Source organism: Microcaecilia unicolor, chromosome 6 (assembly GCF_901765095.1).
Source record: "Microcaecilia unicolor chromosome 6, aMicUni1.1, whole genome shotgun sequence".
NCBI classification, from domain to species: domain Eukaryota; kingdom Metazoa; phylum Chordata; class Amphibia; order Gymnophiona; family Siphonopidae; genus Microcaecilia; species Microcaecilia unicolor.
The window spans coordinates 141,532,833-141,549,619 of NC_044036.1; the positions used below are offsets into that span (position 1 = coordinate 141,532,833).

A 16,787-nucleotide genomic window follows, 5' to 3' on the forward strand; every position below is an offset into this window, starting at 1 on the left:
CAATTTCCACACCCCCCTCTCCCTCCCTCCGTCCCTCAGTCACTTGGTTGCGAGTTTGTGATTAAAGTTCGCAGCGCTCTCCCCGCTGCTGTCACTGAATGTGTGGGACTCCCCGCTGCTGTCACAGGATCTGTGGAACTCGTGCGTTGTGCCTTCCCCGCCCCGCCCTCTACGTCATTGCATTTTGACGCGAGGGCAGAGGTACAGTGACTGCAGGCCCGCCCCGCCCTCTACGTCATCGCGTTTTGACGCGAGGGCAGAGCTACACTGACTGCAGGCCAAACCGGATATCTCTGGCGCCTCAAGTTTCCGGCTTGAGGCTTCATTGGAACGTTGGAGGTGACTTTTATATATATAGATTACAAAAAAAATATTAAAGAAATATCTCTTCTAAGTCAATAATATATCAATAAATGAATTAGGAGGTTTTCAAGACTGGTGAAGAGGTTCCATCGGCAGTTCTGTGTACAAAAGTTCACATGAAAGAGCCGATCATCTGAGGTCTTTTCCTCCTCAGTAAATGGCTTAATTTAGAATAAAAAGTTATAAGTGTATTGCTACTTGGTATATATTTACCTAACACAGTTTATATAGCAAGATATCTGCCATTGAACACGTCAATTATAACAATAGTTTTGCAAGTTCATTTTTCAGTTCTATCAGTACTCTGGGATGAATACCATCGGGTCCAGGTGATTTGTGTGTCCCCAATACTTGCAGCCAAGTTTGTTCACATTATGAAAATACTCAAATAATTCTAAGCAGCTGAAGATCCACTCAGTTCTGAGGGTTAATTCTGTTTTTAACCATCTTCAATTATTTACCCCAAGACAGACAAGATCATTTCATCAATTTACACCAGATATAGCAGCATTTTTCACAAAGATTTTTTTGTTACAGCTATCACAAATGAAGAAATTAGCTAAGTTTAATGAGTATGTTAGAGGAATATTACTAACGTGGCCACCAACAAGAACTGGGACCACAGCAAGCCTACCAGAAAATTTGTTCTGAGAATAATTTACCTAGATTTAAAATCATTTGCTTTATAATTTAGGGACCTGATTGCTAAAATGCAGTAAGTGCAACTATATGGCGCTATGAGTTACATTCATTAAATTTGGCACACACTCAGTTTAACGTGTGTAACTTAATTGAGCAATAAACTAATCAGTGCTGATAATTGGGTGATAACCATTTATCAGCACTAATTGGCAATAATTAGGATTTATGCACATATCATATTCTATAATGATGTGCGCATAAATCCTAATGCACAGACATATTTTGGGCGTGGATAGGGACGTTCCCAAATGTTATGCATGTTGATTTAGAATATGGTCAAACTGCATCCAACTGTAGGCGCCAGCATTTAAGCCTGCTCATAGCAAGCCTAATTGCAGGCGTCTAGAGTTAGGTTCAGTTTATGCCTAAGCCTGTTTCTTTAAAGGACGCTTACTCTATATAGAATCATGCTAAGCATATTACATTTTTAGCATCAATTTTTAGGCACTTATAGAATATACAGAGAAGTTATTTCCTATGCATTGACCCCCTAATTCTTTAACCTTGTGCACACATTTTCACGCTTAGCAGCAAAATTGCATGCACAGGTTATATTATAAGGGCAGTTATGCAGGTATCTTCATTGCTAAATTAGGTGCTAATTGGCATTAACCAATAATTGGTAATAATTGGAGTTAATTGGCACTAGTTGGTACTAATTTGGAATTCTGTAACCTTAGTGCATAATGTCTTTAGCGCACGGCTGCAAGCTTATACAATGCAGAGGAATGACTTATGGGTTTGTTATGCAAGAAGGCCACAAGTAGTGGATGAGGGAAATATAATGAAAACAGTGAAGTCTAATTTGTCACTAGTAAATGCAGTGAGAGGATCTTGGCATATGTTTTGACCTATTTCTACATGATTGACTCAATCAAAAGCCTAGTGCCAGCAAAAGGCACTTGCAGAGAATTTCCCTTGCCTTTTCTGTGGAAAAAATGTGCAAACCTCCCAGCTTAACCCTGCCCTCAGGAATGCCTCCACACAGTGCAGGTAAAAGTACTATTAACTACTAGTAAAAAAGCCCCGTTTCTGATGCAAATGAAACGGGGGCTAGCACTGTTTTCTTCTGTGTGCATGTGGGAGTGTGTGTGTCCCTGCCCTCTGCCCTCTCTCCCCTCCCCCCTCTGAGTCCTTCAGTAAAAAAGCCCTGTTTCTGATGCAAATGAAACGGGGGCTAGCAAGGTTTTCTTCTGTGTGCATGTGGGAGTGTGTGTGTCCCTGCCCTCTGGCCTCTCTCCCCTCCCCCCTCTGAGTCCTTCACTGTTACAGAGCCAGCGATTTGATTTGTGCTCTGCTGTTTTCCTTCACTGACTGTTTGTGTTACAGAGAGGGCGGGGCAGACACTCATGGGGAAACCGGATATCTCTCCCCCTTCACACTTCCGTCTGGAGGCTTCATAGAACGTTGGTGTTGCCTTTTATATAGAGAGATGTAGAGGGTGGGCAGTTTTCAATCAGCACTTTTTAACCAGCTAAATTGTTATCCACCTGAGTAAATGGTTTCCAAACATAGCACCCACCTATGTCTTATATAATTGGAATTTAAAAATGTCTTTTATTGAGGGCTTTCAAAATATATCTAATAATGAAGGATATATTGAATATGATTGAAGTTTTTAATTTAAAAAAGGAGCTCAGGTATGAGTCTCATTCAAAAAAGAGAATTTGCTTCAGCACAAAATGAGAAAAAGTAGTTTTTCAAATAATGTGCAAAGAATCATCTTACAATCAAGACAAATGTGATTTTTTAATAGAAGTAACTTTAAAACCAAGTTCCTTTCCAGTTCTGAAACAAGTGTACTCTTTCTGTAATATGGACCTCAATTTCTAGTTACCAAGCTGAGTGCAAGATCCAGGCTATCAACTTCTTGTCAATCCAAACTTTATACCATTTAAAACTAGGAATATGTAAATAAACATTTTTAAAAGGTGGTAGGTCTTTAGTGGAAATGTACAAGATTTTCCAAAGATAGAACTAGTCCACAGGTAAGATCACTTTAAAAACAGGAAAATTAATGTAATGCAAATTCCTCAGCGACCCTCCAGACCGGTCAAGACGCGTGGGTTATGTCCTCCTACCAGCAGAGGGAGACTGAGAAAACACTAAGCTTTTGAAGCCTGTATATATAACCTGTGCAGAACCTCCACTAGCCAGTATTTTCTCAGTCTCAGCAGAGGTAGCAGTTGACAGCCTGTGCAGTCTCCAATAATCTGGTGAGGTAGTTTGTCATTGGGTCGTAGGATTTTTTCCTTCCTCCAAACTTTATTCTGTTGCAGTACCCTGTACGTGTGTGTAAAAAAAAAAAAATAAAAAATAAAAAAAAAAAGTGCTTTGGGGCCCTGGGTCTGGTGGGGCCCAGTTTTTCCCCCTGGGGTGTTACACCTATGTCTGGGTCCCTCCCCCTGTGCTGCTCTCTATTTCTGTTTGCTTGGCAGCTTTGTGCCTCGGCTGCTTTCTCAGTATTGTAGCCTTGAGTGCCTTACAATTTCCAGATGCCAGAGTTAGAGTACTGTGCCTTTAAGGTCAGTTATTCTATTTCATGTTGCTGGCCAGCTTTGTGCCTCGGCTGCTTTCTCAGTATTGTAGCCTTGAGTGCCTTACAATTTCCAGATGCCAGAATTAGAGTACTGTGCCTTTAAGGTCAGTTATTCTATTTCGTTTTGCTTGGCAGCTTTGTGCCTCGGCTGCTTTCTCAGTATTGTAGCCTTGAGTGCCTTACAATTTCCAGCTGCCAGAGTTGGAGTACTGTGCCTTTAAGGGCATTTATTTCTTTATTTTCAGCGGACCGAACGGGGGTTTCGATTCCTTGCTGGAACGAGAGAGCAGCGCTTTCTTCAGTGCTTTTGCAGTGTGAGTGAGTTTTTGGTTTGGCGCGTTTGCGGAACAGCTTTTCCCTTCCCTCGTGGTTTATGGCGGCCCAGCTCCTCCGATGTCGCGCGTGCTCGTGGCGAGGGGTAGAGGCGCCGGGCGCTCAGTGTAGCTTTGCGGTGCACCTATAAAGGTGGCTGCGGCACCCCCCGACTTGACCGCGGAGGGATCGATGGTGTCGGGAGTCTCCGGGTCAGCGGGAGCGTAGGCAGGGCCGCTGTCAGCGGGAACAGTTTCGGCGGGAACAGCCGCCATCTTGAGTCTGACGCAGCCCGTGGAGCCAGCTGTTTTTGGGCCTGCGGCCTCCGTTTTTGGCACAAAAGGGCCTAATGACGGTCCAGGAATGGTGGGCTTTCCTCCAGATTTTGTCTGGATGCGGTATCAGGCCTGAAGATCGGGACACCCCCCCCCCCCCCCCCAATTGGAAGAGGGGGCTATTTCCGTCTTGGCTGAGAGACCACGGTTAGAGTGGTCAGAGGACAGGCAATGTTTTTCTCCTGTGGCTGCAGAAGCTGTGCTTAGTGATCTGGGGGAGTCAGATGGAATTGATGGCTCTCAGGAACAGGATTGTTGGATTCCTGGAGAGGATCCTTCAGTAGTGCGGATTTTCCATAGAGATGAGCTGTCAGAACTCATAGATCAGGTGTCGTCCTCCCTTCAGTTTGGTTCTGAGGTGGCTTTGGGGGAAACTGTCCAGGATCCGTTGGTGAAGGGCATTCAGCGTCAGGCGTGATCCTTCCCTATGAACAAGGATCTCCGGGAGATGATTTGTCAGGAATGGGATTTGCCGTGTAAGGTGGCAAAGGCAATGGCGAGGCTTTATCCCCTCCCTCAGGACGATAGGGATTCCTTTAAGGCTCCCACGGTAGATGCAGTAGTGATGGCAGTAATTATAGCTACGGCTATCCCGGTTGATGGAGGAACGGCCCTCCGTGATCCTCAGGATAGGAAGTTGGGATCTTTTCTCAAGCGTAGTTTTGTTTTGTCGGCTCTAGCCCTGCAGGCCTCGGTTTGTGGGGGTCTGGTAGCTCGGGCATGTTTTTGTTGGGCCGAGAAGCTCCTGGATGATTCGGTAGATGTTGGTTCTTCTGGGGGTCAGGAGTTAGCCGACTTGGACATGGGTTCATCCTTTTTGTCTGAGGCTTTTATGATTTGTTGCCTACTTCAGACAAAAAATATGGCTAGGGTTGTGGGTCTCTGCCACTTAAGGGAGCTATGCTCTTTGGAGAAGATTTGGACAAGTTAGTGTGAGGTCTTAGTGATACCAAGGTTCTATGGCTTCCAGATTTTCGGTTCAAGGCAGGGGCCAGAACTAGTTCCTCTCGGGGACGGTTTAGGGAGGCTCAGCGGTACAGGCCGGGCAGATCGAGTGGGACCTACCCTTAGCTGTCTGTTTGTCTGTCCAATTTAGATTGTAAGCTCTGTTGAGCAGGGACTGTCTTTTCATGTTAATTTGGACAGCGCTGCATAAGTCTAGTAGTGCTGTAGAAATGTTTAATAGTAGTAGGACCTCTACGGGTCGGTTTTTCCAGCGCACTCAGTTCTTTCGTGAGAGGCGTCGCGGAGGGCGTGGCTTTTCCGCAGGAGATTAGTATTCATGCCGCAATTCCCAATGAAGGTGTGCGGGCTCAGGCTCTGGTGCATGTTGGGGCTCAGCTGAGTCTGTTTTACCAGAGCTGGGCCCAAATCAGGTCAGATCAGTGGGTTCTCAAGGTGTTTCGAGGCGGATATGCGCTGGAATTTGAAAGCTGTTCTCCCGAAGTGTTTCTGGAATCCCTCTGTCGGTCTTGGAGCAAGAGGGCAGCAGTGAGGGACACTCTGCGGTGGCTGCTCGCGTTGGGAGCCGTGGTTCCTGTTCCTTCAGATCAGCAACGCTCAGGGTGCTATTTGATCTATTTTGTGGTCCACAAGAAAGAGGACACTTTTCGTCCCATTTTAGATCTCAAAAGGGTCAATGCGGCACTCAAGGTGCCCTCTTTCCGGATGGAGACGTTGCGGTCGGTCACTTCCCTGGATTTGACGGAAGCTTATCTTCACTTTCCTTCGTGCAGCCTTTTAGTTCCAAGTTACAGGGTCCGATTCGTCGGTTCCTTGCAGAGAAGGCGCCGACGGCCCGTACTTATCGTCAGGTCCTGGGCCTGATGGCGGCGACCATAGAGGTAGTTCCATGGGCCAGGGCGCACATGCGTCAGGTACAGTCAGCTCTGCTCAGTCATTGGTCCCCTCTGTCGCAGGACTTGGAAATGTGTTGTCCGCTGTCGATGGCCCCTCGTCTCAGTCTCCGCTGGTGGCTCAACCCGCGCAATTTGGGAAAAGGAATGGACGGATGCCAGTCTGCAAGGTTGGGGGGCACATTGTCTCGGTCAGGTAGCTCAAGGCCGGTGGTCTCGGGCAGAAGCAGAGTGGTCCATCAACCGGCTGGAAACTCGGGCCATTCGGGTGGCGCTCCAGGCCTTGACGTCGGTGGTTCGCCACAAGGCAGTCCGAGTGCTCTGTGACAATGCCATGGCAGTAGCATATGTCAACCGTCAAGGGGGGACGAAGAGCCTTGGCGGCGCAGTTGAACTCATCTTCAGGCTCTCTTGGCAGCGCATGTGGCCGGGGTAGGTCACATAGATGCAGATTATCTCAGCAGGCACACTCTAGATCCCAGAGAGTGGTCTTTTCTTCTGTCAGTGTTCCAGTGAGTTGTGTCGGTCTGGGGATTTCGGTGATCTTAGGGCAACGGCTCGCTATGCGCAAGTTCAGAGATTTTTTTTTTTCAGTCGCTGAAGAGACCCTTGAGCGGAGGGAATCGACGCTCTTCTGTTGCCTTGGTCTCGGGACTGACTGTATGTGTTTCCTCCGTGGCTGTTAGTCGGTCGAGTAATATAGCGCATCGAACATCACTCCGGTCGGGTGATTCTGGTAGCTCCGGATTGGCAGCGTCGACCATGGTACGGAGACCTGGTGCGGTTGGCAGGGGCGGCGGCCCTGCCTTTGTTGGGATCAGTTCTGTGTCAAGGCCCGATAATCATGCCGGATCCGGCTCGGTTTTCGCTTATGGCTTGGCTCTTGAGCGGCACAAGTTGAAGAAGGGGCTTTCGTCCAGTGGCTTTGCTACGATGTTGAGTTGCCGTAGACGATCCACTTCCTTGGCGTATGTCCGGGTTTGGAGAATCTTTGAGCACTGGTGTGAAGACCATCGAGTTCGGCCGTTTCGCTCTTCGGTGGCGGAAGTTTTGGAATTTTTGCACGATGGTGTTGATAGGGGTCTGGTCTTGTCTACACTGAAGGTTCAGGTGGCAGCTTTGTCATGTTTTCGTGGGAAGCTTCAGTGAAAGTCCTTCGCGTCTGTGCCTGAGGTAGTGCGTTTTTTTAAGGGTGTTAAGTTGCTGCGTCTGCCTCAGTGACGGATGGGGCCTCCGTGGGATTTGAAGCTAGTTTTGGATGCTTTGATCAGGCCTCCGTTTGTGCCTCTGGTATCGGCATCTTGTAAGGATTTATCTTTAAAGACGGTCTTGTTGGTGGCGATTACTTCAGCACGGAGTGTTTCAGAGCTTCAGGCTTTGTCTTGTAGGGAACCATTTTTGTCCTTTCTGAGGGAAAGGTTTCGTTGCGGACGGTGCTTTCCTTTTTTGCCCAAGGTGGTTTCCGAGTAACATGTTAATCAGGTCATCTCTCTGCCAGTGTTGGGTGATATGGCTGGAGATTCGGAGCAGCGTGGTATTGCCAAGCTGGATGCAGGAGAGTTTTGAGTTGTTATCTCTCTGGAACTCAGGACTTCAGAGCCTCTGACCGTTTGGTTCGTTCTTCATGGTGGCCCAAAGAAGGGTGCAGCGGCTCCTAAGGTGACCATAGCATGGTGGTTGAAGGAGGCGGTTGCATCTGCTTACTTGGTGAAGGGTCCTGTGGTGCCTAGGGGCTGGTCTGCTCATTCCACTAGGGGAATGGCAGCCTCGTGGGTGGAGAATAGTATGATTTCTCTGTTAGATATTTGTCGGGCTGCGGTTTGGTTTTCGTTGCATTCCTTTGTGAAGCATTATAGGATTCCTGTGCATGCAAAGGACGAGGTGCGCTTTGGGGCAGCAGTTTTGACCTCTGGCCTTAGTAGGTCCCTCCCGTAAGTTAGTTACTGCTCTGGTACGTCCCACGCGTCTTGACCGGTCTGGAGGGTCGCTGAGGAAGGTGAAATTAGATCTTACCTGCTAATTTTCTTTCCTCTAGACCCTCCAGACCGGTCAAGAGCCCGCCCTGTCTGTATTGGAGGCCAGGAGGTGTGTTTGTTGGATAATTCTTGGCTGCTGTAGATTGTTGTTTCTCTAATTGCAGACTGTTTATTTCTGTTTTGTGATAGGAGTCCGGGACAGGTGGGGCTCTTCTTTGATAGTCCACCTGTAGAAGCCCAACTGTTTTATCAAAGGCAAAGGAACATGTTTCCGTAAGAGCAAGCGGAAGATGTTTGTTTTTGCAGTTTACTGTGACCACGTACAGGGTTGCTAGTTGTTGTTAGTGTTTTTTGTTTCTCTGCTTTGTCAGGGTTATACTGGCTAGTGGAGGTTCTGCACAGGTTATATATACAGGCTTCAAAAGCTTAGTGTTTTCTCAGTCTCCCTCTGCTGGTAGGAGGACATAACCCACGCGTCTTGACCGGTCTGGAGGGTCTAGAGGAAAGAAAATTAGCAGGTAAGATCTAATTTCACCTTATGGAACTTGAAAGAATGTTAATTATTTTTCACTTTTTTGAGAAGAATGACATTCTTAGTCATAAAATCATTACCTGTTTCAAGCAAGGTGATTCAGACTTCCAGGTTCTGAGTTTTAGCAGTTTAACAGATATATCTATTGTTCAGGAAACCATTTCTACAAAGTTTTTAAAGAAACAGTTTCTATATTTTCTTATTCTGTAGGTTTTAGTTTCAGAATTGCAAACTAACCACTTCAGTCACTTTTATTGTTTTTTCTTATTGTGTGTAAGCTATGGAACAATAAATAATCTACCCTGGTCTTAATTGCAATACACAGAAGAGGATACAAAATTGTTTGTAATATAAGGGGGCAAATATTCATTGATAACATATCTGGTTAACTTAACCAGACAAGTTAGCTGAATATCTGATTAAAGTAGGACTGCCTGAACATACTGCCCTAAACGTAACTAGATAAATTATCTGTTAGCTTTAAGACAATTGTTTATGTGGTGTGAGTTAACTGGATAAGCATAGGAAGGCATTTTCAAAAGAACGGCCAAGTCAGAATTTGGATGTCCTGCTCATAATGTCCAAAAAGACCCCTTCCATCTCACAGCAATTCTTGAACAGGAAATACGTCCAGATTCCTGTTCGAAAATACATGAGAAGGACATCCTTACGCTGGAGACATCCATCCTGAACAACCAGTTTATAAACTGAAACATTTAAATTATAAATGGGAAAAATACGGAACAGGAAGGTCTGTCAGGCAGCATTGTTGTGAAAATGGCTACACAGATATCCTTGCAGAACAGAGAAGTCTAGTGGTTAGTGCAGTGAACTGTAACCAAGGTACACAGGTTCATATCTTCTTCTTCTTTTTTTTTTTTTGTAAATATGATCCCTCCAGGAACAGAAAAATACTTACCCTACCTAAAGATATAAGACACCTGCAAGCTGAAGGCTATTGAACTTGGTGTACATTCTGGTACAGTAGGCATTTTTCTGTTCCTGGAGGGAGCTCCAGGAAAAAAAATAAAAATTAATAGAGTTACAGTAGGAATTGAACCTGTGTCCTTTGGTTTACAGTCCACTGTACTAATCACTAGGCTACTCCTCTGACCTGCTTTTTTATTCAGAAAGATTATAATACCTGCAGCTGACATAGAGCCTGGTTTTTCTTTCCAGTTTCACTTTCAGGGGAGGGGGACATCAACTACTAGGAGATTAAGGAGGAGTCGTGCCTTAATCCGTCCAGTGGTCAGCTGCTCACTCACAGCACCTTTTTGTAAGCTGGACGTAACTGAAACAGGTCTAGATAAAAATGTCCTTCTTTTTAGTCATGGATGTTTATTCCCATTTCAAAATCGCTGTTGAATGTCCTACTTTTGGTCACTCTCTGACCCACCAAAAACCCACCCACAACATGCCCCCTTACTATTTGGACAAACTGCAGTGTGAAACATCCAAGTTCTGATTTTCTAAAATTGGAATTTGGATGTTTTTAGCAAATGGACTTTTTTGGCATTTTGACGCGTCCATCTGCTTTGAAAATGAGCGCCCTAGTAACATGGTAGTTGATGGCAGATAAAGACCAAAATAGCCAGTTTGGTTGTGTCTGCTGCTCTATGCAGGTTACACTTTCTTCACTTATCCAAATATTAATAATTCTTGGCCAGACATCGAAATATTCAGTGGCTCTAAATTTTAAGTGAAAAGGTTTATCATGTTAACTTCCCAAGTTAACTAGATAAATCTTCTGCATTTCAATCTCCAGATGTTTTGAAGCTACAGGCCTTGTCTGTTCAGAATTTCCATGTGCATAGGAGCCAACTTTTCAAAATTATTGGGGGTGCTAAGCCCAGTGGAAATAACCCTTCCCTGGATACATACAAGGAATTTTTTAAATATTGGGTGCGCTCAAGCACCTACAGAACCCACAGAATCAGCTCCTATGGATATTACCATACTGTGCACTAGCTTACATTTATTCTTTTACACTCTAAAGTTCTACCAAGCTAAGCAAACCATCACACCATCTCCATTTTGTCTTCCTCTTGGTATCTCTATCTGCTCTTCTCATAACACTGTGTCTTAAACATTCTTAAATTGTCACAGTTTTGGTTTAATTTCCTATCCCTGGATATTCTGAGCATCTACTACTGGCAGAGCCAGGTCTGGAGTAAGTGGCACACCGTCTCCCCTGCCCCCTCTAGAAGCATACAGCAAGCTAAGCACACATGCACCTAGGGCTCCCAGAGACAACCTCTGTCCACCCTACCTTAAAGCCAGCCCTGGATACTGGTCATTTTGTCATCATGTACTACCATTTTCTGCATCCTGCCATTCAGATCATCTAGTTTATTATTTATTGCATTTGTATCCCACATGTTCCCACCTATTTGCAGGCTCAAAGTGGCTTACTACTACTACTTAACATTTCTAAAGCGCTACTAGCATACATAGTTTTGGTAAGACATAGTCATTCCAGGATGTCAGATACAATTGGTAATGTACAAAGATTAATGTACAACTTTGTTCTACTTCAGTACCATGCACCTTCTTTACTAATCTGTAAGGAGCAATATTAAGAGCCTTAATATAGTGTTCTGTCAGGTGATCTATTGTACTTCCCTCAAGGGCCCTGATCCACTATTTTAGTCCTCTCACTAAAGTCAGGCTTCTCTCCGACAGTATCTGCTTCTTGTGAAATACTTCAAAGTATACCTCCTTTCTTCTTTCAGAGTGCTGAAGCTTACTTTAAATAAACAAGTGCTTTTTGGCTGAAAACAAACTTAGACGACAGCAGCACGGAGGAGAGGAAAAAGTAGTTACCTTCAGGTTTTTTACGTCATCTGGCTCTGTTCTGTGCTGGCTCGCTTCGTCAATGTTCCGGGCCGCCGGCAGTGTCAGTGCAGTAAGCACACTGCCTTCGGCGGATCCGGAAGCTCTCCCTCTGATGCAGCATCCCGCCTATGCGGGACAGGAAATTGTAACAGAGGGAAAGCTTCCGGGCCGCCGAAGGCAGTGTGCTTACTGCACTGACACTGCCGGCGGCCCGGAACATTGAAGGACAGTGGTGTAGGGCAGGGAGCGGGATGGTGCAGGGAGCAGGAGGGACAGGCTCTTTATGCCCACGCCACTGCCTCAATTATTGGGGGTACTTTAGCACCCACAGCACCCACGGAGTCGGCGCCTATATCATGTGCTTGGTTATAATTGATGATGCTGCATATGCTTCTGGGTCTTTTGTTAAAAGTTAGTTTAAGGTCATAATCTTTTGTGCCTAGCAGGTTCAATTTGCCAGAGAATTAAGGGATCCTGATCACCCTTTCTTTAATCTAACTTAACTAGATTTTTGTTTCATGCATGTCTTCTAGTATTTAATTGTTTTGATTATATTTATTCTTGGTTCTTCTTCCAGTCTTGTGGACTTATGTAAAATTAAGGGCCTGGTTCCCATAGATGCAGAATGGGGAAAACCTCAGTGAATCAAGCTGTAACAAGTTGGTGCACTAAAGTTACTTTACACAATTGGGTTTCACACACACAAAAAAGCACAAAACATCCAACCTGTCTTCTTTCCAAAATTGATATGTTTTGTTTTCTTTTTTAATTAAAGTGAAATTTTAAGCAGTTTGATTTGCCACATTCAAGAAGGCATTCAAAGGGTAAGTAGATGTATTTACTTATTAACAAGTTCTAAAGGAGTAGTGTAAATACAGAAAACCATGTAGTAAACATAGATAATGCCTTTTCTGGAGCCTTTTGTTCAGTTTTGGGCCCCACGCTTCAAGATGGATATGATGATTTTGTAGAGAGTTCAACAGACATTATGAGATCTGTATGATATAATTTATGGTGCAGATCTGAAGGAGCTTGGTTAATTTCATCTGGTAAACTGGGATTATAAATACACTGATGAACAGTTGTTTACCATTTACACCATAGATAGAACATGTGGTGTAGGTCTTAAATTGCAGCAGGAGAAATTTTGGTTAAATAAAACGTAAAGCTTTGTAACTGTAGTGTTACTTAATATAACATATTACTAAGTGGCCCTTTTACAAAAGCTTAGCATGCACTGAAGAAATCCATTTTATAACTATGAGCAATTTAGCATGTGCTAATTCCATTAGTGTATGCTTTCATAAAAAGTAGGTTTTTCAGAGTACATTAAACAAACATTTGTCAGTTGGTTTAGATATAACATATCCTTCTAGAAAACGTGAATGGGATAGATGACTTCATGTGCTCTGTTTCAGTTTCCTTTCTCTTGTACGTTCTCACTCTCTGATTTTATATTTAACAATATATTTTTTTTTTATTCCTTGCATCATGTTGATACATCTTCTGTTCATAATGCACATGAATTTTTATCTGTAATATCAAACTTTGGCAGATCAGACTCATACTGTGGGATGGCTGGAAATTTGCTCTGTGCATCTAATGAAACAGTGATGGTCTTCTACTACTACTACTACTTATCATTTCTAAAGCGCTACTAGACGTACACAGTGCTGTACACTTGAACATGAAGAGACAGTCCCTTTTAGCTTAGATTTGAAGACGGCCAGAGATGGAGTTTGACGTACCGACTCAGGAAGTCTATTCCAGGCATATGGTGCAGCAAGATAAAAGGAACGGAGTCTGGAGTTAGCAGTGGAGGAGAAGGGTGCAGATAAGAGAGATTTATCCAGTGAACGGAGTTTCTGGGGAGGAATGTAGGGAGAGATGAGAGTGGAGAGGTACTGAGGAGCTGCAGAGTGTAGTGTTCCAGAAAAAGTGTTGTGCAATGGCACAGTGAGTGCTGCCTGACCACCTTTGCCATTTAGACTGAGGAACAAAAATATCCTAAAGTGTTGTTAGACCAGTGCAGACAAATGGGTGCTTGAGCACCCACAGCACCCACGGAGTCGGCGCCTATGTACCATGTAGATGGAAGCAGAGAAAACTGACAATTCCATAGTGATATCACCGGTACAAGGAGTGGCACAGCCCTGGAACCTGGCAGTATTTCTGTGCCTCCAGCAGATGGTGCAGATGGAGCAGATGGACTGGTGTGGCAGGATTTTCTTCATGGGCAGCCCGACTCCCAAGGGCATAATAGTGTATAGATTCTGCACATGGTTGAGTTCTTTGGCAAATGAAAGAGCTCTAAGGGATCAGTCCATGGACCAGATACCTCCTGTGATCCCCAAACCACAAATTACGGACCTTGACTTGGTGAAACCAAGTTGGGCAGCAGTCTTTGGGCTTTCTGCTGGTAAATGCCTGGCTTGGAGGGATCCCCCCACTTGCTTGCCCTGGTTGCAGTTTGGTCCAATAAGGCCACTGCGGGAGGTGGCTGTTCTGACAAAATCTCCTCTTGCTTGATGAGGTTTTCAGCTTTAAGGTCCTTGTTTCCTGTTGTGACAGTGGCCCTACCTAGAGTGCTCCATTGGGCAAGACCTTCAACTTGAGTCAGTCTGTGGCCTATACAACAGCCTTGGTAACATTTTCCATAGGCCAGATGTCTTATCCCTTGCTTGTTGCCATGATCTAGTGGTCAGTGGTTCCACTGGTGGTGTTTGACACTTGAGGTTGCATCTAATATCCTTCAAGTTCCTAGCAGCTGGTCTCCCCTTAATCATCTCATTATTGTTGTTCAGTTCAGCGAACAGTGGCAGGGCAATTCAGGGATGGTTATTGAGGACTGGGGTGGTAAGGAAATCATACACTTTAGTGAAACCCTAGAGAGTAGTGTTTGTGGTCCCTTAACCATAGATGCTTCATTTTGGAGCATCATAGCAGGCAGCTGTCACCCCCCCCCCCCCCCCTGCCCCTCTCCTGGAGTAGGTACTCAAAACTATGTCTTCCACCTGAGGCCCTATAAACTTTGGCACATCCTGTTTGTCAGGACTGGTCTAGCAGGATGATAAACAAGGTGAAATTTGTTCTTACCTTTCCTGTCTTCTGCTAGACCGGTCCAGGACCCTCCTGGGAAGACTGTGGTTTATAGTTTATTAAGAAATTGCTAAAGGCAGAGCTAAGCGGTGTACAGTCTATAAAAGAAAGAGGAAAGGAATTCCATTATTCAACAGGAAAGATAGCAAAGACTTTAAAAACAAAGAGATAAAGGAAAGCAAGACAATAAATAAATAAATAAAAATTGGCATAGGAAAACAAGTTGCATGCCGGCCCAATCAATCAGTTGGAACATCTTCTTGGTGTCATCTACTATCAAAGAGGACTTCCCTGGTTCCTTCTAGAGATGATTCAGGGAAAAGAATTTCCCATGTCTTCCAGAGCTGGGAGGATCTTTCTTGTATCTGTATTGTTGCCCGTTGATACTCGATGGCTGAGTTTTTGTTGGTCTATCACTGCCTTTTGACTGCTTGGTGGCAATGCTATTGTGGCACTTTTGCAGCTCTGTTGTGGCTCTTTAGCTTTGCTATGCCTATTCTATAGCTGCACAGTTACTGCTCTATTGCAATTTACTGCTCTGTTACTGCTGTATTGTGGTTCTGTTGAGCTACCCTATATTGCTGTTCTAGATGGCTGCTGTATGGAGTTGTTATATGGAGCTGCTTTATAGCACTACATGGTGAGGATATTATTACACTTTAACGTGTACTGGTATATAATGCTATAATCTAGGTGTTTCATAATCTTGATGTATAGTTTTCTTCTAGTACAGTAGATCTGGTTTCTCAATAATATACTCGCAGGTTCCAGGGCTGGTGTGTCATCACGGAATTATCTACTAGGTACAGAACAGAACCAGGCTCTTCAAGAAGCAGGCCCAACGCATCCAATGTATAGAGTATGGCTTTATTTAAAGAAGACTCTACAAGTTATTTATTTATTTTATTTGTTACATTTGTACCCCACATTTTCCCACCTATTTGCAGGCTCAATGTGGCTTACATGGTACCATATAGGCTGTTGCCGTTCGGTTGGTAACAGATACAAAGTTATGTTGTGAATAGAAGAGGTGGGTTTGGATCAAGTATCATGGGGTCAAAAGAGGTGAAGATTAGATTGTCCAGTATGATCATTAGTTATGTTGTGTCGCTGGGTGTTGGGGTTTTATGTTGGATCATTGGAATAGGCTTTTTTGAATAGGTGAGTCTTGAGTGATTTTCTGAAATTTAGGTGGTCCTGGATTGTTCTCACTGTACTTGGGAGTCTGTTCCATAGTTGGGCACTTATGTAGGAGAAGTTGGATGCATGGGTTGTTTTGTATTTTAGTCTTTTGCACTACAAGTGCCTTTCTCAGGAGTCTATATAGAAAATAAAATATAAAAGATGTATATGCAAACATGTAAATATAAATATATTAAATTTGACATTAAAAATCAACTCTTACTCGTGACAGTACAAATATAGTGAAACAAGTACAAATAATAAAATGGTGAACAAAGAAGAGGTTTTTACAGTAAATTCCAAAATTTGGTAAATAGCAGAGGGTGAACTTGAGGAACAACTATGAGAGGTAGAGTAATAAGTGATATGACGAAACTAACCTGGATGCTTTGTCTCAGAAGGTTAGTGGACAAAGTGCACAGAATGAAGTCTCTTGTAGGTTGAATTTTGGTCTAAAAACAATGTTTATGGATAAAAGTTAGAAGTTAGCATTCTGTGCTTCCATCTACTGGTGGGAGGACGTAACCTAGAGCGTACCAATTTTTTTTCATACACAACCCCATGGTCACAGTTGTAGCATTCCTTGTGACCCCACCAGTGCCTGTGTACTTCCAGCCAGTTTAAGAAGTCCTGATATAGCCCATTTGTCTGGACTGGTCTAGCAAGGAAAGGAAATTATAGGTAAGAACAAATCTTTCCTTTGGTCTTCCAGTCTTCCATACTAAATTGTGAAGTGCTGACTGATCGGTCCCTTTTCTGTAGCAACTTTAGTGCATTTTGTTTGTTTGCTTATGTTGATTCATATATCAGTTTATGTCATCAGTCTTTTGGTATGCTGTTTGTTTATTTTTAAAAGCTAAACAATACAAGAACAAATTGCAAGAAAAATAAATTAAATCACATTCTTTATATATGAAACATGGAAACAGAGTGTAGCATTTTTTCCAGAGGCACAAAATGAAATAAATTAATAAATACACCTTAACAGCAAGCCCTAGATGCTAAATAACTCTAAGGTCCATCTAGTCCCCTTAGTTTACTTCCTGTTAGAAT

At 43.9% G+C, this 16,787-nt stretch overlaps 1 protein-coding gene across 1 annotated transcript in view; it reads left to right on the forward strand.

Annotated features, from left to right (window-relative positions):
• LOC115472241 (interactor of HORMAD1 protein 1-like) overlaps positions 1 to 16,787 on the forward strand; it is a 50,964-nt gene that overhangs the window by 26,848 nt on the left and 7,329 nt on the right. The window contains exon 5 of the mRNA XM_030206445.1: positions 12,229 to 12,277. Coding sequence (XP_030062305.1) covers positions 12,229 to 12,277 — 49 coding nt within the window. The remainder of the gene's footprint in view (positions 1 to 12,228; positions 12,278 to 16,787) is intronic.